The 27,088-nt window shown below is 40.5% G+C and overlaps 2 protein-coding genes across 7 annotated transcripts in view; both read left to right on the top strand.

The window, feature by feature from the left end:
• Positions 1-4,162, top strand: part of REEP3 (receptor accessory protein 3) — a 37,633-nt gene extending 33,471 nt beyond the window's left edge. For both annotated transcript variants that reach the window (XM_085229349.1, XM_085229350.1), the window contains one exon: positions 311-4,162. In XM_085229349.1, the coding sequence (XP_085085475.1) occupies positions 311-367 (57 nt within the window). In that variant the 3' untranslated portion in view covers positions 368-4,162. The remainder of the gene's footprint in view (positions 1-310) is intronic.
• A 464-nt stretch (positions 4,163-4,626) lies between these two features.
• LOC100539460 (solute carrier family 22 member 15-like) lies at positions 4,627-25,101 on the top strand. Of its 5 annotated transcripts, none has more exons than XM_085229345.1 (12): positions 4,627-4,766; positions 5,333-5,470; positions 7,870-8,002; positions 8,605-8,769; positions 10,397-10,526; positions 12,316-12,537; positions 13,288-13,428; positions 14,453-14,538; positions 17,836-17,944; positions 21,971-22,043; positions 22,445-22,603; positions 23,613-25,101. In XM_085229345.1, exons 2-12 carry the CDS (start codon positions 5,441-5,443, stop codon positions 23,637-23,639), a joined length of 1,275 nt encoding a protein of 424 aa, XP_085085471.1. In that variant the 5' UTR covers positions 4,627-4,766; positions 5,333-5,440; the 3' UTR covers positions 23,640-25,101. The 5 variants fall into 5 exon arrangements, with proteins under 5 accessions (XP_085085471.1, XP_085085468.1, XP_085085467.1 ...); XM_085229342.1 differs by lacking the exon at positions 4,627-4,766 and adding an exon at positions 4,785-4,933 and having other exon boundaries at positions 22,445-22,608; XM_085229341.1 differs by lacking the exon at positions 4,627-4,766 and adding an exon at positions 4,785-4,933.
• The last annotated feature ends 1,987 nt before the right edge of the window (positions 25,102-27,088 follow it).

The following is a 27,088-nucleotide window of genomic DNA, read 5'->3' on the forward strand; positions in this document are numbered from 1 at the left end:
TGAACGTAGGATTCAAAGTGCTTTGTATTTGCAAGTGTTACAAACCTAAAGAATAATGTCTCAGAATAAATGCTTATGGAATATCATAAAATCTTTTGGATAATTCTGGGAAAACAGCTGAGACTTAACCTTCGTGCCCAGTTTTGTTGAAGATCCGTGTCATTCAGTTGTAGGCAGAGGATCTTTCTGAATCTGTGGAGTGCCTAAAAGACACTTAGAGATATTAGTACATAGGAGTAGTGGAGAGGTTAATATTTCTGCCTGATGTGATCTTACCTCTTTTAAGTTCTATTTTCTTTTTCCCCCTCAGATACGATACGGATCACTGAAATACAGAGTAAAGAAGAGACCCAATGTGTACTTCTAAGTTTATTGCACAATGCCTGTGAGACAAACTGCTGTATTGTAACAACTTGAATTCAATACTTCAAGTGTTAAAGATCTGTGTAGATTCATATAATGAATATATATGAATAGATGTGGTAGGACTTGGTTTTATGAGCCTAAATGATTGGGTAGTGTATTACTCTGCTTTTCTGTAATTGCTTATTGTTAGACTTAAATCTGGAGAAGCTATAGGATAAATTTCAGTGCTTCACAAATAAGGTTTAAATGAGTTACAGGAAACAGCCTGACTTTTCCAGAGGTGTTGAACAGATTGAAATAATTGCAAGTCCAAACAAATTAGCAGAAGCTGTAAGTGTTTGGAGCTTGTGAAAGTCAAACCCATAGTATCCTCTAGTTTACATGGAAAAAAGTAGATATACTTGAAATATTTTTCTGAACTGCAGTTCCTGAAAAGGCCTTCATGTAATTGAAAAATATACGGTTTAAGGAACCGTGTATTAAGGTGATAGTGAGGAAGGAAAAGCAAAGATATAGAATATCCTTAAGATCATCTTTTCACCACATATTTCCGAGCTTAACAAACTTGTATAATAGTAATAGGTGCAAAATGGGGGTACGTTTAGCACTTTATGCAAAACTGTGTAGTTTTGCACACTTACTGATTTACAGCTGCACATGTAATTTTAGTTAATTCTTAGGCAGGTTAGATTTATACTGTAGGCTTTTTATAACTCACATTGATTGCTTAGGTACACTTAGGATGCTGTAGATAATCGCAGCTAACACTTAACAATATTATCAGGTGCCTTTCTGTGTCTTACAGGGCTGTGGTATTATCTGTTTTTTGTTTGTTTCACTTTTTTTTTTTTTTTTTTTTTTTTCCCCCTTCAACTAGAGAGATGTAACAAGATTTAACTCAGTTTTTGGTTAAAATTGTGGTAAGTGAAACTTGTAGCAATTCTGGTGACAGACCTCAGGGATCTGAGCAGCCCATCAACTGCGTAGGATAAGTCATGCTGAAGTGGCAGCATGTATGATAGATCATTCAGGCCCTGGTTTGGTTTTGCTCTGCGTACCTATAAGAATATATATATATTTAGAACATGTATATGTGTATATTTCTCATGGTGTGTAGATTCTAGAATTGGCTATGTAGTTTTTTATTGCTAAAATTATTACTAAAATACTGACTTACAAATAGCTTTTTCTAAAAATCTAGCACATTGAGTCAGCCTTGTCATAACCTAATGTCCATGATATAACTGTTTGCACAGAGATTAACTTTGGAATGCCATACTTGTCAAAGTGACCTCTCAACATCTCCTTTGATGCTGTTTTCTGTAATTCTGAGAAGGAGGCTGATTTTAGTTTTCTACACGACTCTTTCTAGTATGGATATGGGGAGGACAAATCCTCTTTTGTAGATAGTATTTTTTATTATGTGGCATGGGTAGACATAGGATTTATTTTCTTTAAGGGGAAACGACGTGTTATCCCTCCTGTTCTTGATGCTCAGACTCCAATCCTTAGACTTTCCCCCAGATTTGACAGTCGTCTGCAAGTTTACTGCAATGCTTTTAAACACCTGCTGCAGTTTTTCTTCATGTTGTTACAGCCATAGCAGTCTTCGCTGCTGGTGGACACCTAATAGCCTGTTAATACAGACTGGCTTTTGTCTTCTGTATAGTCTTCTGTAGACTGCTTTGGGCCAGGGTTTGAGTTATGTGGATAAAAATGCAGCTGGTCTGTACTGGCATTGTATTATTCACTTGCTACTATTGTCCTTTATAAGCCAAGTGCAAAGCCGTAGACAGATGTAACGATGTTGGCACGCTGCTTTTAGCGTCCTCCAAGGAAGTTAAATGCCTTTAGCAAGAAGCTGCAACATTCCATATGTGATCAAAAGGCCAAAGCTTTTTTTCCCCCACTTTTCTCAAGAATGTTGTTTCAAATGAGAAATGATTAGCAAGGTAGCATCCTGGGGTGGGGCTCATAGCTCATGTCCCGTAAGTGTTTGCAGTTCTCATCTACTTCCTTGAATGTAGAAATCAACTAAGAAGGGAAGGGCTGCTTATGTATTAAGGTGTGTAAGGCCTTAGGAGAAACAGAGGCTTTTGTATTTGCATCTCACCTCTCCTTGAACATTAGGATAACCTGAGCATTGAGTAGAACGTACAAATCTTATTCTCCAGTTAAGCACTTGCTGCCGCATCTTTCACTAGCTCCTAATTTTGATTGGTAAGTGTGGCAACAAAATTGCCATAGTTTTACAAATTAGAATCCTGCCTGAAAGAGCTGGGAAAGCCCTTCTGTCAGAATTCTAGTTCTTGTTACAGTTTCACGTAGTCCTGTTTGTGGGCTTATCTTCTTTTCCCGGTTCCAAGGATAGAGGTCATTTGAGTAGAAGGTTAGGCCTCAGCATGCTGGTGGTCAATAAGTTGCATTATGCTTTGTTACATACTTAGGGTTGTAACCTCTGACAAATGCAGCTTGCTAGTTAGGTAGTGACAGGCTGCACAAACCCTCCTGTTCCTGAAATACACATGGGACTAGGAAAGCCAGCAGTATTATTTATGTTAATTACAGTTTCCATACAAATATATTTATGTTCTCTCAGGCATCATCTTAAGTGATAAAACATCCAGTGTTTTCCTAGCTGTTCTTTTGGTCTAACGCCCTACTGTAAAGCATTGGGTTCCGCCTCCCCCCAGCGGCTTGATTCTTCTCTTTGTATTCATCCTGGAACCACTTCCTGATATCTTCACGTTGTTTTTCCTTCCTGTTCATTGTCAGCTGATCTTTCACGGGGCTCAATGGCCTGATTAGCTTTCATCCAGATGATGAATATTTCTTGTTGAATTAAGTTGAGTTTGGTTTGGGAGTATCTTAAACTTTGTGGATTTTCAACCTTTTTTGTTTTTTTGTTTTTTGTTGTTTTTTTGTTGTTTTTTGCCTTGGTAACTGCAGAGGTCATCTGCTGAGATTTAGCCAGTAAAATTCTGGGATGAAAGTTAAACATTTTTTCATTTTTGAATTTAAACTATTTAATTGTTATGAACAAAAGGTTTCCTAAGAATTGACTGACTGCTACCAACAGAACTGCTAAAACAGGTAAAGAAAAGGTTATGCAGAGGTAAAAGGTAGTTTAAAACAGAATATGTGTTTCCTGTTTAATTATGTACTCTGGAAATGCTCCAGAAGTTTATATCTGAACTGACTCAGACTTTTCAGCAAGAGCATGCTGTTGTACGTATTCAAATACACCGTTTGAGACAAGGATTCACCTGACGGCCTCAGTTGCAAACACAGTCTGGACTGTGATTACAAGGTAATTGCCAATATTTGCTAATGAATGCTAATTGCTTAGCTGTGTCAGAGCAACTGAATGCTATCCAATGTACTTTTTGCAGGCTATAATGAATTTTAAAATGAATACAAGGTAATTTGGTTAAGCAGAATGGTGGAGTAAGTGCTAGATGCATTGAACACGCTGTTACTAACAAAAAATGTGTTTTATTTTGGTGTTACTTTTATTAATGGGAAGTTGGTATTTTAAAGTATTTTTGTACAAAAATTTATGTGCACAAAGGCAATACTTTGATATTTTTCAAGAACTCATATTTTTAAATGCTACGGACCAGAGACTGTCAGACATTGAAACTGAAGTTAGTAGCTTTAAAAAATGCAATGCAAGCTTTACTTTTTATATTGTAATAATAACTTTGCTGTCAATTTGTTTACATGTTTGTAGTAGGGAATGTTATGCATTGACTTACCTTGATGCTACCTTGAATAAACGCTGCTTTGAGCAGGATGCAGTGGCTATTTTATTGCCTACATGTGATGTAATGTGGGTAGACAGGTGTAATCCATGTTACGTTACATTTTATTGTTACAATTCCTGTACTGAGTCAACGTCTGAACGCCGAAGAGCCTTCTGAAACTGCGTGATGACTAAACTGCCCTTGAGGTTTTGCCATGATGTTGGTTTAGAGTCGGATTCAATGTGCCATGCTCAAGGTAACTGGAAAATACGGTAGCCACATATTTTCATGAGGTGTTCTGCTCAGGTAAAGTCAAAACAAGAAAACATTTCTCAAGAGAGCACGGATTCCTCGGGAAGGCGCTCTCGGTGTGCCGCACCGCCGTTCCCGCAGATGTCCGCTCTTCCGGCCGCAGGTGGCTGCGGTCCCTGGCTCTGCGCTGCCGGCCGTGCGCTGCGCCTGCTACCGCGGCGGGGCAGCTTGCGTGAAAGCTGGGCGGAGCGCCGTGAAGCACGCTGCTTATCCTAAAGCCGAGCTGAATGGAGGGGGCGAGCAGCTCCCACGGTGAAACCTCCTTAGAGCCGTATTCGGCGAGCGCAAGCCCGCTGAGCGGCCTCGCGGGGCAGCGCCCGGCCCGCCGTGCCGGGGACGCAGGTGAGGAGGGCGGGGAGCGCGGGGCGGGGCGAGGCGGGGCGGGCGCAGCTGAGCGCGGCGTGGCGGGCGGGCGGGCCATGGCGGCGGGGTTGGAGGAGGCCTTCGGCGCGGCGGGGGAATTCGGCGGCGCGCAGCGGCGCCTCACCGCCCTGCTGGTGCTGCTGCAGGTCGGGAGCCGGCGGGTCGGGGCCGCGCCTCCCCTGGGGGGCCCTGCCGCTGCCGGCCGCTCCCTCGGGCCTCCGCGCGGCTTCCACTTAGCGGAATTCGTTCGCTTTCCGTTTCCTTATTTGCGCTTATACGGCTTCCACTTTTTGAAGGGTGTCTCCTCCCGGCCGGGAAGCGAGGCCGGAGCCGTTCGTATCTCCTGCCTAGAGAGCAGCGAGCGGCGGAGCGGCGCTGGCGCGGGCAGAAGGGCGCTGGGTGCTGGGTGCTGCCGGGTCCGCGCTTGGGGCTGAGAGCCGCGTGCCGACCGCGGGCTGCGGTGCCGAGTAAACGGAAACTGCTGTCGTGTGTGGGGCTCGGCGGAACGGGAAGCGTTTGGCTAAGCGGCTGCGTCTCGTTGCCAGGTGTACGTGGCGTGTCAGTCCGTGCTCGTTGTGCTGGTCGGCGCGGTGCCCCAATACCGCGTGGAGCGAGCGACGCCTGCGGCCGGCGGGGCTCAGCGCGTCCGCTTCATGAGCAACTTCACCTCCATCGTGACCGAGGTGAGAACGGCCGCCCCGCTTTCTCTTTTCTTCGGGCTTTTTGCCGCCAGTGCGAGACTTTGCCGTGCTGTTAAACGTCAGCAGAACCCACTAACTCCGCTAGTTTATTCTTATTTTCGGATCTGAAAGTATACAATTAAATCATTAGCTTTGCTTTCCTAGTGTAAAACCAACACTAGTTTGCATTAAACTGTAGTGCTGGGTGCTAGGGGGCTGGAAGTAAATCCAACTCCTGCATGGATGTAAGGAGCCAGGGGATGTCTGTTACAGTGATGGCAGTGTGGGCAACGCTTCCGTGGGCAAGCTGCAGTCAAGCAGTTCCTTTTATGCAAATAAAGTAGATGGATCTGCTCTTTTAAGCTACAGTCACTTCATTAATGACTGTCAGACTTGGTAAAACTGGGGCGTTTCCAGTGGCACAGTAAGCAGCACGAGTAACAGTTTGCAAAAGCTGTCTTTTGCCCTACTCTTTTCCTTGTTATTTGCCACTCTCAGATGCAGAGATAGATGGGAATCATTCAAATCTTTTTGCTCCCGTACTCTGTGTTTGTATGGTGTTAGGGAGAGCAGGTCAGAAGATAACTATAGGAAAAGAAAAAATGGCTTTTTAATTTTGAGAATTTGAGTTTTACAACCATATCTGGGGCCTGAAAGGTTGTGTTGTGTCTCAGATCAGCCTGGAGCGCTGCAGATGAGAACCAGGAGTTTGCAATTTGTGTGCTGAGGAGCACTGGCATGGAGGCCTTGCTCCAGCAGTGCTCTGTGCCTCGGAGAGGACATGCAGTGATATTTGTTTTCCAAATGAAGTTTCCTGAGGATTTGTGCCCAGGAATGTTTTGTGGCTCCCAAAACTTACGTTTTCTTCTCTTTCTGAGCGGGTGTAAGCAATGTCTTTATCTGCCAAAATAGGGTGGAACCTGCTGCTCAGCAGAATGTGGTAGTAGAGGGTAGCTGCAGAGACTGCACTGCTGAGTGCTACAATCCCAGAGTGCCCACAGCTCCCTCGATTGTCTGAAGTGCTGAAGTGGAGCACGTGTGAGTGAAGTGGTGTCCTGTGAAAGCAGTGAGATCCTGCTCCTGCCAACTGCAGGGGCTGGTGGGCGGCGGTGGATGGAGCCGTGTCTCCTCTGTGCACTGCCCTGTGTGGGTCAGGACTCGCTGGCTGAGAGCAGAGGTTGCTTCAGAGCGCCGTGATGAGAAGATCCTGTGAATTCCTAATAGTCTGTAGGGATCTGTATGAATCTGAGTCTGACGCCACAGTGCTGAGGCCATGGTGTGTGGTGTAGGATCTGGTCTTAAGTCTTTTCCCCCACCCCTTTAATCCTCTTACTTCTCAAAAACAAGAAACAAAATAAAAGAAAAGCAAATGGCATTAGGATCCTTCTTCCTTCCTTTCCCAAAAGGAGACGCTGCAGATGTCACTTACACTGTCAGCACGATGCTGTTTTGGTGTGAATACTCATCCACGTATATCCAAGTAAACTTCCTTGCACGTTTCAATCATTTCTTCAGGTAGAGCTTTGCACTGAATTAGTTGCGTTCTTTCCCTGGAAAATCACCTGGGCTGTTCTGATCACACTTCTTTCCCAACACGATGTGAGCAATGTCTGTAATCCCAGCAGTGCTGCTGTGACCGCAGATCTCGGTGGGCTGGCTGCCCGCCTCCTCCTGTCAGGAAATGCTTGGTGCTTTTTGTTTGCACACTGCAGTTCTTTTTCTTCCTTTCTGCACAAGCATAATTTTTGCTTTGCTGCCTCAGTTGGGCTTTTGCACGAGATCCAAAGTATGTTTTATAAAGAAAAGGATCTTTTGTGTCTGACTTCTATTTGATCATAACCACGTGCATGGAGTAAAATACTAAAAACATCACTGAGCCGTCAGTAAGTATTTCTTAAGGCTCTTATAAAACAAGTCTTCACCTAGACATCTTTTCATAATCTTTCTTCTCTTCTGCACTTCTGTGTGTGTACCCTGAGGGGCACCAGCTCCAGGAATTGCAGCAGCTGTCTCAGTATTGTAGTAGTAAACACTCTTAATTGTTGTTAATGAGTTTTATTATCAGTTCACTGAAATAACTGAGCTTGTTCAGTGTCGAGATGGCCAAGCTGTTAAAAATTCAAAGTTCCCAAACTTTACAGGTGAGTTACTTTGTCAAATCTTGATACTGCATAAACCTAACAAATCAGAAGCTGAGATTATGATGATATTTCTTGAGAAGAGAAAGTGAAGAGGTTGGGTCACTCATCAAACTTGGAACAAACCTCTAATTGGGTATAAAGCAAGGAGTGGGAAATGACACCGGAAAAGTTTTAGTAGATGTCTTTGTTTTTGAGAAAGCTGGCAATTTGTCATTAATATTTATGATGATAAAGTGATTCAATTTTTTTTTTTTTAAATAGTGGTATCTAATTGAACAAGAAGCCTACAAAGTGAGCCTTGCATCATCCCTGTTTTTTGCTGGGTTGCTTATTGGAAATATCACATTTGGTCCTTTGTCAGATAAACTGGGCAGGAAACCAGTATATATCTCAGGTAAGGCTTTAAATGTCTCCTTGAGTGTTCTACTGGATAGCAACATCCCCATTTCTGCCCCACCAGTGGTGTGGAATCAGTGATCTATATCAGCATCTCACACAGACTAAAGCAGCACTGAAATGGGCTCCTGTGAGTGTACTAAGCAGCATAGTGGTCACTGGAATGTCAAAGGCTGATATAAAATAACCTGGTTTTGCTATGACTTGCTGTTGAGCATAGTGCTGCAAGTATTGCCTGACTGTATTACCACCTGTAAAAATATTCTCTTTTTTGGTGGGGGAGGGGATCATCATTTACCTCAGTCTTTTTGGAATGGATTATTCATAAGCTGGTGGTTTGTTTTCCAGCTGTGCTTGCAAAGAAAGGGTGTTTTGTTTTTTTATGATAAGATTGTCTCAAGGAAGTATTAAATTTGTCACAGTGGGGACTTGGAGATTAGTGACCTGTTGGTATGGTGTAGTTTCAGAAAGCCAAACATAAGAGTGAGAATGCTATATATACTACTCAGTACAGCCAGTAACTTGTTGTGCTTCCTGCCTTTCCTCTGAGGTTGTGCTGCACAGCATAAATACTAATCATATTTTCTTCTCTCTCTGCAGGTCTATTTTTTGATATCATTTTTGGGTATGTCACAGCATTAGCTCCAAATTATGGCATATTTGCAGTTTCACGTTTTCTTGTTGGAATTGTGAATGGTGGAATGGCTCTTGTGTCTTTTGTCCTGACACAAGAATATGTAGGAAAATCATTTTGGTCGTTTACAGGTGGGATTTGAGAATATTTAATCGTGATTTCTGTGCCAAGTGCTGTTCTGACAACCAGTGCCTTGCTTTGTGCAGGTGTGGGCATTGACAATGTGAAGTTAGTGTGTGGCATGCCAAATGAACACAATATGATTCATTCAAGTTCTGAGTTCTGTGGGGGTGCTGCCTAAGTGAGAAATACAGGATTGGGTTTGTTGGATAAATAGCAAAACTGAGGCTTTTAAATAGATATACTGATTGAAAAAAACAAAACAAAACAAAAAACAACTCTTATTTGTGCACTGCAATACATAATGAAAAAAATGAATACGTGTTTTGACAGATTCTGCCACCTTCTCAGTGGTACTGTATGATATCTTGGGAAGAGAGTTTTTTGAAGCGTTTTTTGAAGTTTCCCTGCCTCACACCACGATGCAGGGCTTTTGTCTCTGTTGGATGCGTTGACCATCCAGTATTTTTAGATGTGCTTTTTCATATGCAGCTGCCAAGGCTTAAGATAAATGTAACACTTGCATGTTGTACTGTTGTAGAATGGGAGTAGCTCAGACCCAAAAGCCCATTTGGCCAACACAACAGGGGGAAAAACTGAGCCTAGCTGCTGACTCGCTGTGGCTGTGAGCATATTTCTCTCTGTTCTCCAGTACTTTGCTCTCCTTTTTTCTTATTTTTCCTTGGGACTCTTAGGGATATAGAAGGCCGTGGTGGTTTGGTTGTAACTTTCTGCTTCAGTTGCGCTTTTCAAGTGCTAAATTTTCTTACCTGGGTTTGCTTGTTTGACTCACATCGTTTCTCTCCCACCCCTCCTTCCCTGTTTCTGTCTCTGCTCTTCCCAGCACTTCCCAGCCTCTCTTCCTGCAGGGCCAGCCTAGACGGACCGCCAGGATGCCTGTTTCCTGCTGCTTCTCACTTTAGGTGCTTTGTTCTAGTCCTGCTCAGCTGTTGGTAAAGAGGTGCTGAACAACTGATCAGGAGCTGCAGGAGAGGAGGCAGCTGGAAGCTGCCCAGCAGTGTTCAAGGAGCTCTGCTAGGTGTTGGCTGTGGGTAGGCTGCGTGTGCAGTAGCTGGGAGCTTGTGGGTTAGTGTGGGACCTCCTGTGTTAGCCTGCAGAGGTTTGTTGGTAGGCTCCTGGAATGGAAGTTGACCCCGTATTTCACCATCTTTATTTATACCTGTTCATCAGAAGCTTGCTGAAGTGTACCTCTGGGCTGCAGCTCTTTATATGCTGAACTTAGTCCTTGTGCTTTCACAGCTTTCTTACAATGTCTGTTACAGCCCAAGATTACCTTAAACTTAGCTAGCTCACAATGCTTCCCCTTCCTATCCCTAAATTTTCTCTTTGATCTGTGGATTTCTGCTCATCTCTTGGTCTATCCTGTGTACCATCCTTTGTTTTTGAGGGGGGGACCAGCCCTGCTCACCTTCCCTTGCCCCTGTTGTACAGAGGCCTTCTTCACTAAGACTGTGCAATATACTGAAGCCAGCTTAAATGCCGTAAAAATACTTCCAAAGTTAAGATTTTGTTGCTATTTTATTTAGATTTATCATGGGGTTGGAATTTGAAATTTCTACTTAATTCTTTTTTCCTTGCCAGTGGTGTCTGCAGTCACCTTTCTGTTCATGTTTCCAGGTTCGTTAACTAATCTGATGTTTGCAGTCGGCATAGCTGTGTATGCTTTACTGGGTTACTATGTAAGAGAGTGGCGCTACCTGGCATTGGTATCCAATACTCTGGGAGTCATCTTCTTCCTCCTTTCTTTGTAAGTGACCCATGTATCTTAGAATAGAAAGAAAAGATAGGCATCTATCTGACAGCTTTTCTTGTCATAATTCAAGAGTGGTATAAATAAGGATTATATTTCTGCATTTTTATGAACCAAGCAAAAGAAAATCGTAGTGAAGAAAGCAGTTTCAGGTGGAGCAGAAGGTCAGGGCTACCCCGAAGCAAAGTCTGCACTGCAGCTGTGGCAGCCAGCGCTGTGTGGAGCAGCTGCATGCCAGCTGCCTCATAAAGCCTGATTGCAGGGAGGGCTGCCAGAGGCCGTGCGCAGAAACATCAGCCAGGAACACGGCCTGCTGCCAAAGGAGGGCTTCAGTGCCTGAGAAGTTCTGGAAGTGCTCTTGGAGAGTTTTGGGGATTGCTTTTTGAGACGTGCATGCGTGCGAAGGGAGATAACTGAGAGCACTTGGAACTGCCTTTCTTATCTGGATACACTTTTGATCTGCATGTTTTTCAGATCTGTTTTGGTTCTGTTCCTATTGTTATTGTATTTGAGTCCTCCTGCCTATTTAGAATTACTGCATAAACATTATTATAAAAACAGTTACGAAATACTGCAGGATTTAAAGGTCTGAAAGTGGTAGCATTATCTGGTTTGTGTTGTTACAAAATGTGCTTGTAACATACCAAGTGGATATTCCTTGTATATTTCTGATCACCAGTTAGAGCTGTAGAAGAAATGAAAGAATTATTAGTGTAATAGGTTGTATCTAAAGTAATGCATGGAACGTGTGGCATACAGCATAGATAGAAAAAAATCTTTTCTGGCTTCTAATTTTTTATTTTTTAGATAAATCTGCTCTTGAAATAAGTTCTGTTGAAGAATGCACAAAAAGTATTTTTCTTGTAGCCTAGGAAAACAAAGTTTCAGGGCGAGGAAAGATGTTGTACACGGTGTTTGTGTCCATGATATTGTGTTTCTGGTGGATATAGAGTCATTTTTTCCCAGGTATTAAAGACAAAACAAAACAACCCCTGGGATCCTTTTAAATATTCAATCGTTGTACTGAAGGCTGTATATCTCTGCTAGGGGAATGAAATAAAATGGCCCATTCTTTGCATTATGACTCTTGCAAAAGCAGCAGTACATTCTGCAAGCTGAATAAAGCAGGAATTGTGAACTGCAGTTGTGGTAAACAAGGATATTGTGATTGTATTTGTCTAATATTAGATATCAGTATCTGGTATTAGATATGGAGGTTGGCAGCCATGCCTGTGGCAGGGGGATTGATCTTCGAGCTCCCTTCTAACCCAAGCCGTTCTACGATTCTATGAATGAGGCTTACATGTTCAGCAGGTAGCAATGAGCAGGGCCTGAAGCTTGGCAGGTAGTCCACAGTGAAGTTTCTTTTCTCTCTGCTCCAACTTGTCACATGTCACAGAAGTTTGAAATAAACCTCAGTGAAAACCAAGTTTTGTCCTGTCCCTTCAAGTAATTGAACATTGAGATGCTCTGTGGTTAATGCCAGTACAGTTTTCCCAAGGAGGTTCATTTGGCACAAGTCACTTAGTTTAGCATAAGTCACAATGTAGCTGTAGTCTCAAAGTGTTTGACAAGCATTTCCAACCATTCTTCTATGAGATTAACTGTATATTAGAATACACTAAATTTAATATGCATAACAGTGCAGATAAAACACTTTTCTGTGAATTTTGCATTAATACAATCATGTTTTTGTTGTTTTGGTGATTGATTTGCAGAACAGTAGAATTGATTTTACTGAGGAATGAACTTGTCGCCATTGATTTTTCTTTTTCTTTCCTGTTAGCATGCTTCCAGAGTCACCTCGATGGCTGTACTCCCAAGGGAAAACTGCAGAAGCTGAAGATGTGATGCAATATATTGCCCTTGGTAACGGAAAAGAAAGATTAAATCTGAAATTAAAACCAAGCGCAGGAACTTTGCGGAAGGACGAATCCCCCCCTGGTATCCTACACTTAATAAAACACCCAGTCCTTCGGTGGCGAACCGTCATACTCATGTACATCTGGTACGTAGTAATGAGATGCTGTGAACGAGTCAGACATGAGGGAACTATTAAAATGGTTACCCTTTTCTCTTAAAAATACTGCCCTAAACTAATCATAAATCTGTCAGTTAACAATTGTAAACAATAAGTGTGGTGTGTTGTGAAGCTGACATTTCATTATCGTTGCTGTTGGATTTTATTTTCAGTATGTTATGTAGATGCTCCTTCAAGACCTAGTAATAAGAAATCTGCTGAAAACATAGTGTTTACGTTGAAGGGGAAGAGAAGCTGAGGCAGAAGTTGAGAGGATGTGTACTTTAGCCAGTCTTAAGGAGAAAATGGCTTTGTGGATGAGGCAGTCATAGAGATCCGGAGTAAGAATTGGAGTATATGTAAGAAATGTGAGTAAGAGCCGACAAGTACATCTCATAGGTCTATGCTTGCATAGTTACATTTGGTGCCGTTTTGAAAAACTGTGCAACTTGGAACAAAAGAATCAGTCCCCAGAGCAGGTAAGCATCAGTTGACTAACCTAGGGAAAAAACACCAAAAACCAAACTGATAATGTGAGCATTTATTTTGTCCTTCTATACAGTTTACTTAAATAGAAACTATTCTCTCTACATTTTTTCTCATTTGGGCAGAATAAGAGTTCTCTTCTTAACATACTAACTTAATATAGCTAACCTATAGTTTGGCATAATTCACCTTTTAATTCTTAATTTTGAAGACTAGTTATGCTCATAATGTGACTTCTGTGGTTATTCGTAGGTATGTCTGCAGCTTTGTATACTATGGGCTAACTTTAAATGCTGGTGATTTAGGAGGAAATCTTTATTTAAATGTTGCTCTTTATGGTCTTGTGGAAGTTCCGGCCTTTCCACTCTGCATGTTCTTTATTGAGAAATCTTGGTAAGAAAAACTTATTTCCTACTTTTCTGCATGTATTTGTAGACAGCCTAAAAGAATGTTAACATTTTTCTTGGGAAGGTACTTCGTGGTTCTTCTAAACCAGTGGATTCATTGGTGGTTTGCTGCAGGGTTTTCTGCAGTTGGTACAGAAATGGGACTTAGAGTTTTCTACCTTTTCCCTTTATAATTCTGTTCAGCTTTTGAATTATTCAGGGTGTCAGATTCTTATGATTAATGTGACTAAAAACTGAGAGGTTTGAGTCTTGAGGAAAAAAAAAGACGAGTAGCCCAGTTACTTCTGTACCTACAGCTTGCATGTACATCTCTCACATTTTATTCAGGGTGACTTTGATTTTTTACTGCCTACAGACTGCAACTGAAAAACACTTTCCAGCATTATTTGTTTGGGTTGGTGCTTTTCTATCCTGGCTGCTTCTCTTTTATTTTAAAACAATAAGCAGTTGAAATAACCTTTGCTTATTTCTATATGCATACTGTTAGATGGAAAAGCATACCACGAAGTTTTTCTGCGTTTTAACTGGTTGTATTTATGCCTAGTTCTGTAAGAGAAGTACAGGTTAAGAAGAGTTAGCCCGATATATTTTTTTAATTCGTATTACTTTAATGTTTGTGTGCGTGCTCTGTGATGCCCTTTTAGTGACGGAGTGACAGAGCCCATTGCCTCACTCACTGCAGAGAAGACAAAATACAGCATGAGTTCTTGCTGAAGTAGGTGGGTTCTTCTCAAGACTACAAATCCAATAGCTTAAAGATACATGTGTATGTATATGTGTGTACACGTATATACATACGTGTATTTGTCTGTGAAATAGAAAGCATTTATAGGAGGTCTTTGGTGCACAGAACTAGGAAGAGTGTAAGACCTGAGGCACCTGCTGTGGTAAAATAGACGTATAACTGTTAATAATGTTGCTGTATACTTCAGCTGGCATTTTGCTGAGAGAGTCAAAAAATAGTGAAGGGCTTTGTTTTCATCTTCATCTTGGAACTCTTTTCCTTCTAGGTCTGGAAGGCGTAAAACTATGATGTGGTTTCTGATATTTGCAGGATTTGCCTGTATATTTACCATGTTCTTGCAAAAAAATTCTGGTAGGTATGAAGTGCCGCCAAAATATGTTGTAACTTTATGTTGCTCTGTAGCTTTTATTCAGTACTGAGCATTTCTTGCCCGCAGTTACCAGGGTCTGTCAGTTTATACCTCCCTCTCTTTCTCTGTCTTTTTCTTCTAGGGCCTGTCAGGAGCCCAGGGACCATCTATATTGCTTCTAACCTCTTGTAGATGCAATTTGTACCTTACTAGAACCTGTTGTATGACCAGGTTTTTCTATCTTCCAAATTCTTGGCTTTCAGATGGTCAGATGGAGCTATCAGGTTCTGTTTCAAGCAATGGTTACTGCATTCATTCATCACTATTAATTCATTTATCCTAAAATGCCACTTTTAATGACAGAACTGCGGGTCTGTAATCTCAGTTAGATATTGACAGTGGGAGAGACACAAAGCAGAATTTAATATTTGTTTTGGTTTCATACAGTGTTTTAAGAAACAGGAACTGGTATTTTCCTGAATTAAAAGTTTAGCTCTTCATTAAAAATAAATAAATAAATAAATTTCCATTTCAAGTGCAGGACTTGGGTTTTTTTTGTATCAATATCTACCCTAGTCACTGAAAATGTAGGTCTAAATGACTCTAACAAAGAGAAGCACTCACTCAGCATCTGTTTTTCTTGCTTTTGTCATAGTTGTATTTCAAACCAAGAGCAGCAGTGATGTGATCACAAAGTATGCATCTGTAGGTTGTGTTTATCCTCAGCAGATGTGAATGCTGTCTGGCATCCATTTCAAATTGATCTCAGAAAAGTCTACAAAAGAAAAGCAGTGAGAGAGAAAATATGCTATAATCCTATTTCCCATGTTTGTGTTAATTCACATCCTCAGGCACTTTATTGTTTCTTGTACTGAGACCATTTCTTCCTTGCTTGCTGTTTGTACTTGTTACTATAAGTGGGAAAAAAAAATAAATGAAAAACAGTCATCGCTTATCAGAATAGGGCAGTAATTCCTGAAGAGTTGCTAAGTTTCAGGAAATCTCCTTTTTTTAAGGGAGTCTACTTGAATGCCATTACAGTGTCTTAGTTTTTTTTGTGGTAAAGCTGGTTCTTGGCCCAGAGTGCTCTGTGTCACTTAAGCAGAAAGACAGTCAGCTCTGGGAGTGATGACAGTGAGGCACTTCTGTGGATACAGTGAGGTTTCAATGGAAATGAACATCAGACTGGAGGGTGGTGAGAGGAATTGGGATGTAATACTACTTTATTTCAGAAGTTGTTGTATAACAGGAAGGCTCTTTCATTTTGTATCTGTTTTTATAGTGAAGTAAACAGAGTGAATTTCTAGCTGGGAAACGTACTTAGATTTCCCTGACTGTACTGAATGTACAGTTGTTACCTCTTGTGATTTTCATTGATAGCTTTCCACTGAAGGAAGAAAATTTCCAGCTCTTTAAACCAGTTTTGTCCCAACTTTGGTTGATGTTGGTTAGTTCCCTTTTTGCTGAGAATTACCCTTTCTTGGTGGGTACTTTTTTCTGCAGTAAATGTAAAGATTCCTTTAATTCCTTACGCTTAAGTGAACTTTTTTTTCTCATGAAGATGACAGCCAGACGGTGAATCTACATAATGGCAATCCAAATTAGGCTCCTAATGACATTGGTGGCATCTAAAGCTAATCATTGTCTAACTCCAGTTTTACAAGCTTTTAAATATCAGCACTGTTCTTGCCATTTTCCCCCATTTTACCATCTGAAGTTCCACAAGTCAATTAATGCAAGATTATATGTAAGATTATAGGTCAACAAGAAGTGCAAATGCTTGAATTTAGTAAGAATGTACAATTTGGTCTTTTACTAAAGTTCAAAATAGTTGCCCCAGCAGGCAAAATGATGTGCATGCTATTGTTGCTGGACGTTCAAGTGAAAGGATATTAAATGAAATGTAGTAACAAAGATGTACTGTTAAGGAAGCTGCACTGAAACACTTGACTGGACTTAGCAAATTGCTTTTAAATGGTTACCAGAATCCCCACAAGAGTGAGTGCATTCCTGCTTTACGCTGTTACAGATGAAGACAAAATATTGGAATGTTGCTAAATGTACACTCCAAGGCTGAGGAGGAACAATCACTGTCCGAGCTTAATGACATCAGGAAGCTGGTGTGCAGTGTGTTTCCAGTGTGCTTCTGATCCTGCAGTAATTCCCCAGCAGACAGCCAGCAGCCTCCCCTTGGGGAGCAAGTGTGGAAAAGAAAGTGCACTTTAAATTCACTCCTGAGCTTCTGAGTGCCAATTTCTCTGTCTAGACAGACTCTTCTGTTTTGCTAGTAAGATCAGAACTTCCCAAATGCACTAATGCTCTTCTAATACATATGGATATACAGCATTCAATCTAAGCCCCCTTTGGGAGAGAAGCAGTAAGTTTCAAAACACGTTTACAAGTCTGTTCTTGATTGCTCCTTATTTGGTTGATGAAAGAAGAGAGATGTTCCCACTTCCTGGTGGCACTTGGCAGGGCTCTTAAGGCCAGGCCCACACTTTGCATCTGGTCACTGTGTGTCATAATGCAGTTCTTATGGAGAAAAGAATTGAAAATACTGAAAAGCAAAATTAAAGAGAGAAGCAATTGGGAAGCAATGTGACTTTTGCATTACTTAGGTGAAGTACACCTAATTGGAGCATTCATCCTTCTTCATGCTTAACAGAAATAAATAAATTCCCTGCTTATTAAAAGGAATGGTGCAAATGTAACCATATCCAAAGTCAAAGTAACTGGGATTTGAAAAGATCCACACCCTGGTTTAGTCAATTGAAGGTTAGGTACAAGTAAACCAGGCCGCATTAGCATCCGTTCTTCACAATTACAGAGTTGCTGCATCTAAAGGATGCACGAAGAATGCACAGTATGTCACTGGGAAGCAAATAGGCTTTTGAGATTAATCAAGTTGTACGGTATTAATTTAATAAATTAGTCAGGGAACGCTTAGTGTCTGCTTGTGCTTGTCAATAGATGCAATTACCTGGCAAGGTTTTCTAACTGCAGAGCTGGAAGCTTTATCGCCCTGTTCCGGAGCTGTGTAATGGTTTTAGCGTTCACTCCCCCAAAATTGAGGAGACGATCTTGGTTTTAAACATGATTTTATGTATTCATTTTTGTTCTAGCTTTTAGGACAGCTAGGAAGCAATGAGGTGTTCTTATTTGTGTGTGTAGTTGAAGAAACAGATGAAACTTTGTTGTTATGTGACAGTCTCTTGAAAAAAGGACAGGACGCTTTCAGCATTGTGTAAAAAGGAAACAGACTACTTTTGCTTATTGTTTATTTTCTTTTTTCTTGAAAGGTTTGCTCCTCGGTCCCACCTTGTTAGCTTTGTGTGGAAAAATGATGGTCAGCGCTGCTTTCAACATTGCTTACATTTATACATCTGAACTGTACCCAACGGTGCTGAGGTAATCTAACGGGCCTTGTGGGTCAGCTTTCATGCACAGTGAGCCCAGTTGCTGGTGTAATTATTGTTACCTGAAATATCCTTGTGAGTTTTCTTAAGTTGAAGCAGGTTGCCATGAGAGGGGCTGCTGCTGGCAGTCAGCGCTCTGCACTAGTGCTCTCTGTAGGGCTGCTTGTAGAGATTTCCACTAGGCCTGAGTCAGAATACCAGTGCAAAACAACCCTCGTGCACTGCAATGCTAGGTGCTGTGTTTCCCATTTATAGTACTCATTTGGGAGTCAAATTATAGGTTGCAAAACTGAACATAATGATGTGATGGAAGTGTATGGTAACTTAATTATAAACATAGAGTATGCAGTAAGGACTATTTACAGTGCTTCTGTGTACTTTAACCTCCAATATAATTGTTTGTTTACTGCTTGAAAAATAAATGCTTTTATGTATTTCTTATTTAATTAAACATTCATAATGCAACTCATTTTAATGGTTCCCGCATGGCTATGGTATGTTTTACAGCATTTAATTCACAAACAAGTGAGCTGAAGCCTTACTTGATTTTTCATGGCCCTCACCAACTCCTTGAGGCTGGGACGGGAGAACAGATAGCTCCTCATGCTGCTCTCCTCACCTACCGTCAGCTCCACGTGATTTTTTGAGTTGTACCCAAAGCTCGGAATTGGAGACATATAGCACTAGCTGCTCAAATTCAAACGTAACGCATTTCAGAAGTTGAATGTTCCTTTGCTCTCAAAACAGAACTAAAACTACGAAGTGGAGTAGGAAGGTGTCCTGGCTGGTGGATACAGTATTTCAGAAGTATTTCTACGGATCACTTGAATCCAGGAGAAGAAGGGCTCTGGGGAAAGGAACAGGGGAGTGGGGCATTCCATGGATTAGCATTTTGCGTCTTTTGAGGTTCACAATTTCCCATATGTTACGGAGGCACAAAAGCCAGGCTGTGAACACAGTTTTTGCAGTAGAATTTGTGAGGGTGGAGGTGAATTGGCTGTTTGTTGGGGTTTGATGCACAAGTGACGAGCGTGCTGTCTGAAATGGGATGTGGTCCAAACTTCTGTGTCCTTCAAGGTCTCTTTCTTGGTGTGTAGGTCTTATTTCTTGGTTCCCTCTGCTGTTCCGGAGTTGAGAATCAAGAGAATCAAATCTGACAAGGTTTTAATGGCTCTATTTTACTGTTTCACTGTGTTCTCGTGATTTATGTTATTATCTTCCAAAGCCCCACTAGTGTCTGTGACAGCTCATACCTAGCAGGAAATACAACAGTGCCTCAACATGTTTGAAAATACATGTTTGTCATTAGGAAAGTGTTGTTTTTTTTTTTTTTTTTTTTTTTTGGTTGTTTGCTGTTGTTCTTTGTTTTTAGTTGAAAGACTGTTTGATTTGAGAATCTGCACTGATATTCTGGCATAGTAGTAACTGTGCGTCAAGGGTATGGAATCTTATTGGAAAACATGCAAGAGTAAGGAGTTTAAAAATCACCAGCTTTCTTTAGTAGATCATGCTTAATAATATGACAACATGTTACATTAGACTATATGAAAATTCCATATATGTGACAGTTTATACATTTTTAAATGTGTTTTTGATAGCTGTCTGTTATTTTAATTAGTTGCAAATACTGAAAAACAGTGATGGGAAAGTGGTTAATTTTAAAGCAAAACATCAGCACCATCTGGTGGTCTTTGTTCAGCTCGGTAGTGATCCTGGCTTCCATCCAGCAGGAGCTTTCCCTGTGATGAGCAGTGTCCCATTTCAAAGGCAGCAGAGGGAAGGCGGGATAAGCTGTTGGTTTTTTTTGTTTGTTTGTTTTGTTTTTGTTTTTCCAATTGGATGTTCTGCAGAGCTGTTAAATGTTTTCAGTAGTACTTCTCCTTGTTTGAACCTACGTATTACCCTGAGCATGAGCACTGTGCAAAGCACGCTTTTTTTCACGAAAATGAGTACATGGAGGAATGAGAAACGTAACTCATGCTAGAAAAGAAGTGCAGCGTACTGCAGTGAATGCAAGCTTTCAGTTTTTTTTTTTCCTTCTTAATGTGTCTTTAAAATACGTTTTGGGAAACAAAAATTTAAATAAGCGCATCTTGAGTGCTTCCTCACAACTCCTGAGCAGCAGTGCCTCTCTCCTCCTGGTTACCCAAACGTTCTTCTGCACAACCCACGCTATGCTGAATTCAGAATTAATTATATTCTGAAGTGTGTTAACAACTACATTCTTTTTGCATTGGAATTGAAATATTTTGCATTTACAATCACCTTTTTGCCATATTTCCTCTCTGTCAGAAAAAAGCTGGCAAATCTCTGGATGTTGACAGGCATAGGGTTTGTGGTCAGGATGCTTCTAAATGAATGGTTCATGTACAAACAGGCGCCTCTCATCTCTTGAGAGATTGTGACAGAGGGGAGGTGATTGGCCTTCTCTTATGGGGTTTGGATCGATGTTGCTTTAAAGAGAGGAAGTACGGGTTGCTATCTTCCTTTTCCCAAGAGGATGTGTGAAAGAATAGGCTGCTTTGTTTGTTTATTTTTACACCAAAGTCACTGGCTTCTCATCAGCTGCTTCCATCATCTGTTTCCCTTAACCCGTGCAAAGGGCCGTGAGGAAGGGAGGTGAATGTGGGTGGTTCTGGCATACTGGTGACCCGTGTCACCCCATGGTTTGTCCTCTTTTATGCTGTTACTGCCTTCCTGTGTTTGGATAAGGGAAACAGGCTGAGGGGGAGCAGCTCTGCTCAGTAACTCAGGGTGATGATGAATGAGAGGAAGAAGCTGGAGATGTGGGAAGGAGAGCAGCTGTGAGGCGGTTCTTGCTGCCCAGCTTGTGAGCAGTGCCAGTGTTGGTCTCTGAAGGGACTGATAGTGTTTGTAGGAGTCATATGGAGATGGGAAGAATTTTGCATTTGATCAGGAAATGAAAGGCAATGGGGATTTCTGCACCTTTCTTTGAAGAGGATCCTGCTGCTCTAACTCCTGCTTTGTTTACTGTTCAGGTTAGGTGAGGTTGATTTAAACTTGTTTGAAAACTGAAGGGTGTATAGAATTCAGCAGTGCCTGGAGCCCCATCTGGCCAGAAGCTTTCAAGCCTCACACTAGCTGATAGCTACTTTCTGTTTGGAGATCAGCACTGACTTTTCATCTGTGTAACCTGAGACAGCAGAAGGGACAGGAGGCACCATTTGGGTGGTTCTTTCTGAAGATTAAGCCAAGTTGTGAAATCATTCCCTATCCAGCACAGGGACATCCAGTTTTGTTGCCCTACATGGCGGTGTCTTAGCTTCAGCTGGATGGAACTATTTTCTTCAGAGTATCTGGTTTGGTTCTAGGAGAAAAACAATGCTGGTAACACACTGATGTTTATAGCTGCTGCTAAGCAGAGTTGTACAGAGCCAAGGCCTTTCTCAGCAATGAGCCCAACTGGCCAAAGGGATATTCCATACCAGAGAACATCAAGCGGAAGGTGTTCTAAAGGGGGGGCTGGGAGTTCTTCACTCTCTTTCACTGCTTGGGGGCACTAGCTGGGAATTGGTTATGGAGTGGTCAGCAATTGCTTGTTATATACATATATATGTCATAACTATCATCCTGTTCCTTTTCTCTACCTGTAGATAGTTTTATCTCAACCCTTGAGTTCTGCTTTTGTTTTTTTCCTTTCAATTCCCATCCTACAGGGAAAGGGGGTAGTGAAGGAACATCTGTGTGGTGCTGAGCCACCCGCAGGGTTAAGCCATAACAGGTAGGTTGGAAAACCTGTCTCTGTTCAAGTCGATGTGAAGGAATGCACAATGAAGTGCTTCTGAGAGGGATTTACCTTTCAGCAGCTAATGGCAGAAGATCTGGGAGTAACTATTGGGGGCCTTTAAAACCTTCCTTTTTATTTTTTTATTTTTTTTTATTTGATGAAGACAATTGGTAACAAAACCAAACCATGTAAGCTGTTTCTAACAGTGCCACCACACGCTGCAGTTGTATATTCTGAAACTTTGTATTTTTCTCCCTTTGTTTAAAACAGAAATGCTGGCCTGGGGGTCTGTTCCATGTCTTGCAGATTTGGGGGCATTTTGGCTCCATTTGTGCCAACTATGGTAAGAGCAGTTGTTTTACTTTTTAAGTAACAGATGTATTAAAGTCTCTGAAGGCGTTTTAGTGATTATGATACCACATATGCCTATCTTGCTTGAAAAGGATAATTTCAAGAAAAATTAAATTCCATTCAGTCAGTTTCCAGAATAAATGAACAAAATGTCTGTATGTGGCCAGTATTGTATCCTTTTGGGAAAGCATCTGCAGTTCTGTGTTAGTAAAGTGGTTGTCATGCAGAATGGTACAAAGGCCCGCTCTTTATCTGACTACTTACAGCACGTAACCAATTAAATTTCTCAAATGGAGGAGTTGTAGCCTTTTGGTTTTGTCTGAAGTTCATGTAGCTCATGTATTTTAAGAGCAGCAAACAGTGTTACTTTTTGCTATGGATTTGTAATTTCAGAAGTCTCTTAGTCCTTCTGTACCGTTCGTGGTGTTTGGAATCAGTGGGCTGTCTGCGGGATTCCTGACCTTCCTCCTCCCAGAGACACTAAATAAACCAATTGCAGAGAGCATTGAGGAGCTCCAGAGTCCCAAATACAGAATGCTTAAAGACGAGAAGGCAGAGTAATTTTTCTTTTTATTTTTGCTTTTCATTATTGTCCCTTTATGATTTGAGGCATGATATGATATAGTGCATGTTGCTTAGATTGTGCATGGCTGGACGTGTGCATGAACTTCTTAAAGCCATCCTTCTCTTGCGTTGAGTGGAGATAAAATTCATTCTCTTTGCTTCACTCTTAGAGATGAAAAGACTTGATGCTTTTGCCTGAGTGTATTAAATTTTATATAAATCAATATTCTGCTTGCTTAAAGAGAACGAATCTTAGGAAGGCGATGTAAAATAATGGGAACATGACTTTCAATACCATGCCTGTACTTTTACAGCAAAACAGTGAGGCATACTCTTTTAACATGGTAGGATTGTGCCTTTTCCTCTGTTGTGTTTTATAGTGGGATATAACGTAAAATTAACAGATATTTGAAGAAATGTTTAATCCCTTATTGGTCCCCTGAGATAAAACACTTTAAATTGCTCTCCTGCTGTAGATACAAACTAAGTAATGAAACTTAAGGAAAATGAATTTTTTTGTTTCAATATGCTAGAGTAGAAGTAGCTAGAGTATAGAGTAGAAAATGTGATGGGTATCTAATATGTTTGAGAAAAGCTGCATGGAAGAATTTTCCTTTTTTTGCAAGAATAAAAAGAAAGATTTCCTGTAACAATGACTTTGTTAACTTAGATCTAAGCAGCTTAACACAGCTATGAAATAATAGATGTTTTAATTTATATTTTTCTTTGTGCTAGCTTGTTAATTATCTGGTTATTACTGTATTTAATCAGTTCAATCTTACTACCCACTAACCACAATCTAGCTTAATACATAACATTTCAGTTGTAATGGGAAAGAAAAGATGAATTTCTATTATTTGTGAATACCGTTTTGCTACCTAATAGTTTTTTTTAAATAAGCACATTTTGTTTTTCACATTTAATGTCAGCATAAAAAATTGGACAAGAGAAATAAGACACGTATACTGTTTTTCAATAATTATTTTTCCTCTGACAGGCAAACCAGCTAGAAGAAAACACATAAGTTTCAGAAGTTCTCTCTGTAGTGAAAAATGAAGCCTCCATTGAGAAGGTGCAGCAACAGCTGAAGGGCAGATGCTGGTTGTATGTATGTGAGCGGGAGTGTTGGAGCACTCATGTATAATGCTGTTTGTAGCACACTGAACAGTTCTATGCGGAGGCAATCTGGGAAGGTGGAAAAAGCTGATCAAAGCTTGAGAAGGAAGAGGTGACAAATCTGTGCATTAATGTAAAGACGTAACAGAACCATGCTTTGGATGTTTGGACTTCTCTGTGACTTCTAAAATTGAAATATTCAATTAATTCATATTACAGAATATAATTGCTAGTTTCAGATTAAGCTGTAATGCTGCAATTGAATTGAGTCAATACGTATGATGTCCAAGTTAGATGGCCTTGCATATTCACAAGCTGCAGTTGTGGAAAGTACATGTGTCCTGTATATGCTAATTTTCTCTACAGATTTATTTGCCTTTAACTTACAGAATATTTCACAGTGTGAAGAGACCAAAGATTTTCATGTGTTGTTGGTCTTGGTACATCCAGCATAAGAAGCTTGAACAAGAGAATAAATTAATTTCCTTGTGGGACGAATTTTTTGATATGGTTGAGCATGAAAAGGCACGTGAAATTACAATAACACAGCATGGGAAAAGTGATATCAAACCTTTAAGGGGAAGAAAAAGTACATTTAAAGGAGAGGATGAGTAGTCTTTTAGTCAAAGGTTATTTGATTTAGCTGTACATGTTGAACTGGAAATGATCAAATGTGTCATATATTGTATAATACATGTAATCCAATAAATTTCCCATATGGACTGAATGTTCTCCAGCACTTAGGCGATGCATAAGGGCAGATTGTGTGTGTATTTATTTTCTCGGGCTGAAACTTGATGGCAAACAACCTACAGAATGTGCTGCAAACCTTTATCTTCTGGTTGACTTACTTAACATTTTTGTGAGGTGTTATTGTGAGGATTAGAACTGAGTTTGTGAAAATTGTTCTGAATAATATTAATGCCTTCTGTTACGGTAACATTTATAACCATAGCGACTAATTATACTTCTTCAAAGGATAATTGGTTCAGCAGGGATATGGTACAAAAAAAAAAAAAAAACAAAAAACAAAAAACAGCTTCTGTTACTGCTGACTTTTTTAATTACAATAAATAAAATTTAGTATGAAATAGAACAATATCAAGTTGTATTCCCAAGGCTGAGAAGAGACTGGAACAGGAGGATCGTGAAGGATCATCTGGTAGGAATCATTACCCCTCATGCCACGTTAAATGGATCAGCCTATACCGGAGCATTTTTTTCCTGTCTTTTTTGCATCCTGTGAAAAAAGAAAACCAACCAACCAAACAAACAAAAAAAGCCAATAACCAGGAAACAATGATCATTTGCATTTTGAACATGTTTATTTCTGCTTTATTTGATCTGGAATAAAAGATTTATTTACTCGAGATGACTTGTGTGAATGTGGTGGATTGGTGACCAGGAAGCTGTGTGTCACAAAAAGAAGTTAATGATCTTTCCAGCAGCTGTGACGTGGTCTCACTTGTGCATGGTACCTGCAGTTCTTGTGTGTAGGCCATTGGGGCAGCTGGGTGGTGCTTTGTCTTTAACATCCAAAAGAGGATATGAAGGAAAACATCATCTCCCATTTTTGCTGCTTATCTGTTCAGTTCAATTTAACAACTGGTTTACATTCTTAAGCTTAGTTTTTATATCTTTGCCTCATTTTGCTATTGCTGGATAAAAAAGATGCTGTTGGCATGGAGGCTGTTGTAGAGTATTCTTTCCATTTGTATGTTTAGAAACAGCAAAGTTTTTATCGGTTTATTAAATGGAATTTCAGTTGGACTAACATGGTTAGTGCATTATATCTTACAGGGCACTAAAGAAACCACCATTTCTTTGTTTCTGTGTAAAAATAAATAAATAAAGGGAGCTGAGTTAATTTAAGTGGCTGAATTGCACACGTTAGGTCACAAACCCCATCTTTAAGTACCACTTTTAGCTCTTCCTCTGTGCTTTATTTGTGTGTAGAAATTTGAGTATAATGTTGCATCTGTGCTGTTCATCTGTTTCTGTGTTAGAACAATGTTTTTAGTGTTTTAGCACTGGTTGTGAAATTGCCCTTCTTTCTTTGTCTGTCTTTCAACTGATTGAAAGTCTTTTTTACTTAATCACTTGGAAAAAAATTGCTTCTTTCTTCTGTTACTGAGCCCCAACTGAAAGTCTTAAACTTGGGGGGAGGGGGTGCTGGAAGAATTGACTGTGTGCCCTGTCCTTAAAAATGTCTGTGATACTGGCAGTTAGTCCAGAAAGGAAGCCTGATTTTGACATTTTTTCACCCCTTTCTGGGTTTCACCTTTCATGGTGGTTGTTTTTTTTCTTGAGGAGTGCTACTTTTTCAATTAAGTGCTAAGAATGCTGAGCAAAGGTAGAGCTTGAACATTCATTTAAACTACCTATGTTTAAATACCCTTTCCCTGTTATTGTTCAATTGTTATCCTTTAATTATTTCTTGGTTAGGTTTGGGTAGGTCTCATTTCCTCCCTTATCAGAGGAAGATAATCAGTAGTAAATATTTCCAAGTATTTTCCCTATTGCTTTAGCAGTTCATGCCACCTTTCAATTTTGTGCCACCTTTTGTCATTCCATAGTCCTATGGATGACCAATTTGCCATGGAATAGTATTGCTCTGGCTGGCCAATATCCTCTGCTTTACTTTCTGGTCAGAAAGAATTCATGTGAGCATCCTCTCTCCCTTCCCCCATCATTTTTAAAATCAGGTCAGGTATAAAGACAGAGCTTGTGTTCAATTTTCCAAAAAGTAAACTTTGCACAGTATTCACTCTAAGCTCATCTCGGTGATCTTTTTATTAATCTCATTTGATGTTTCATCAAAGCTCTTTTCTCCTTTGTTGAAGCACTGTATGTTAGTTCTTGAAGTGAAGGCTATAGATTCATTTTTAGAATTTATCCTTTTTAATCTGAGCAGAGTGAAGTACAAATAATCCTTTGCTTTGTTGACTAATACTCTTCCAGCTAAGCAGCAGAGAAAGGGGGAGGTGAACTTTTCACACTGCTGCCTGTAACCAGCTGGTTCCGCCATTCAATTTTAGTTTGCTTGAGGCAAACAATTGTATTGTGTATTACAGCATGCGAGAGATCTAATTTTTTTTCCATGCAGTGAATTAGTAGCAGTTCACTGTAAAGGTCATCTTTCTTTCCATCACTTGCTATGGGAGATGTAAGATTTTCTGGAGTTAGCTTTTGATAGATGCAGTCCTTCTATTAGAGTTAAATTTTTTGAAAACAGGACAGAAGTACAGCTACAGGCAAACTGGGATTTTCCAGTGGAGGCACAGTTTCTTTCTACTAAGACTTCCAAATCTGCAAAGATGTGCGTGGTGTGGCGAGGTGCTCTGTGTGCCCACCTGA

Source organism: Meleagris gallopavo, chromosome 8 (genome assembly GCF_905368555.1).
Source record: "Meleagris gallopavo chromosome 8, MGAL_WU_HG_1.1, whole genome shotgun sequence".
Taxonomy (NCBI): Eukaryota; Metazoa; Chordata; class Aves; order Galliformes; family Phasianidae; genus Meleagris; species Meleagris gallopavo.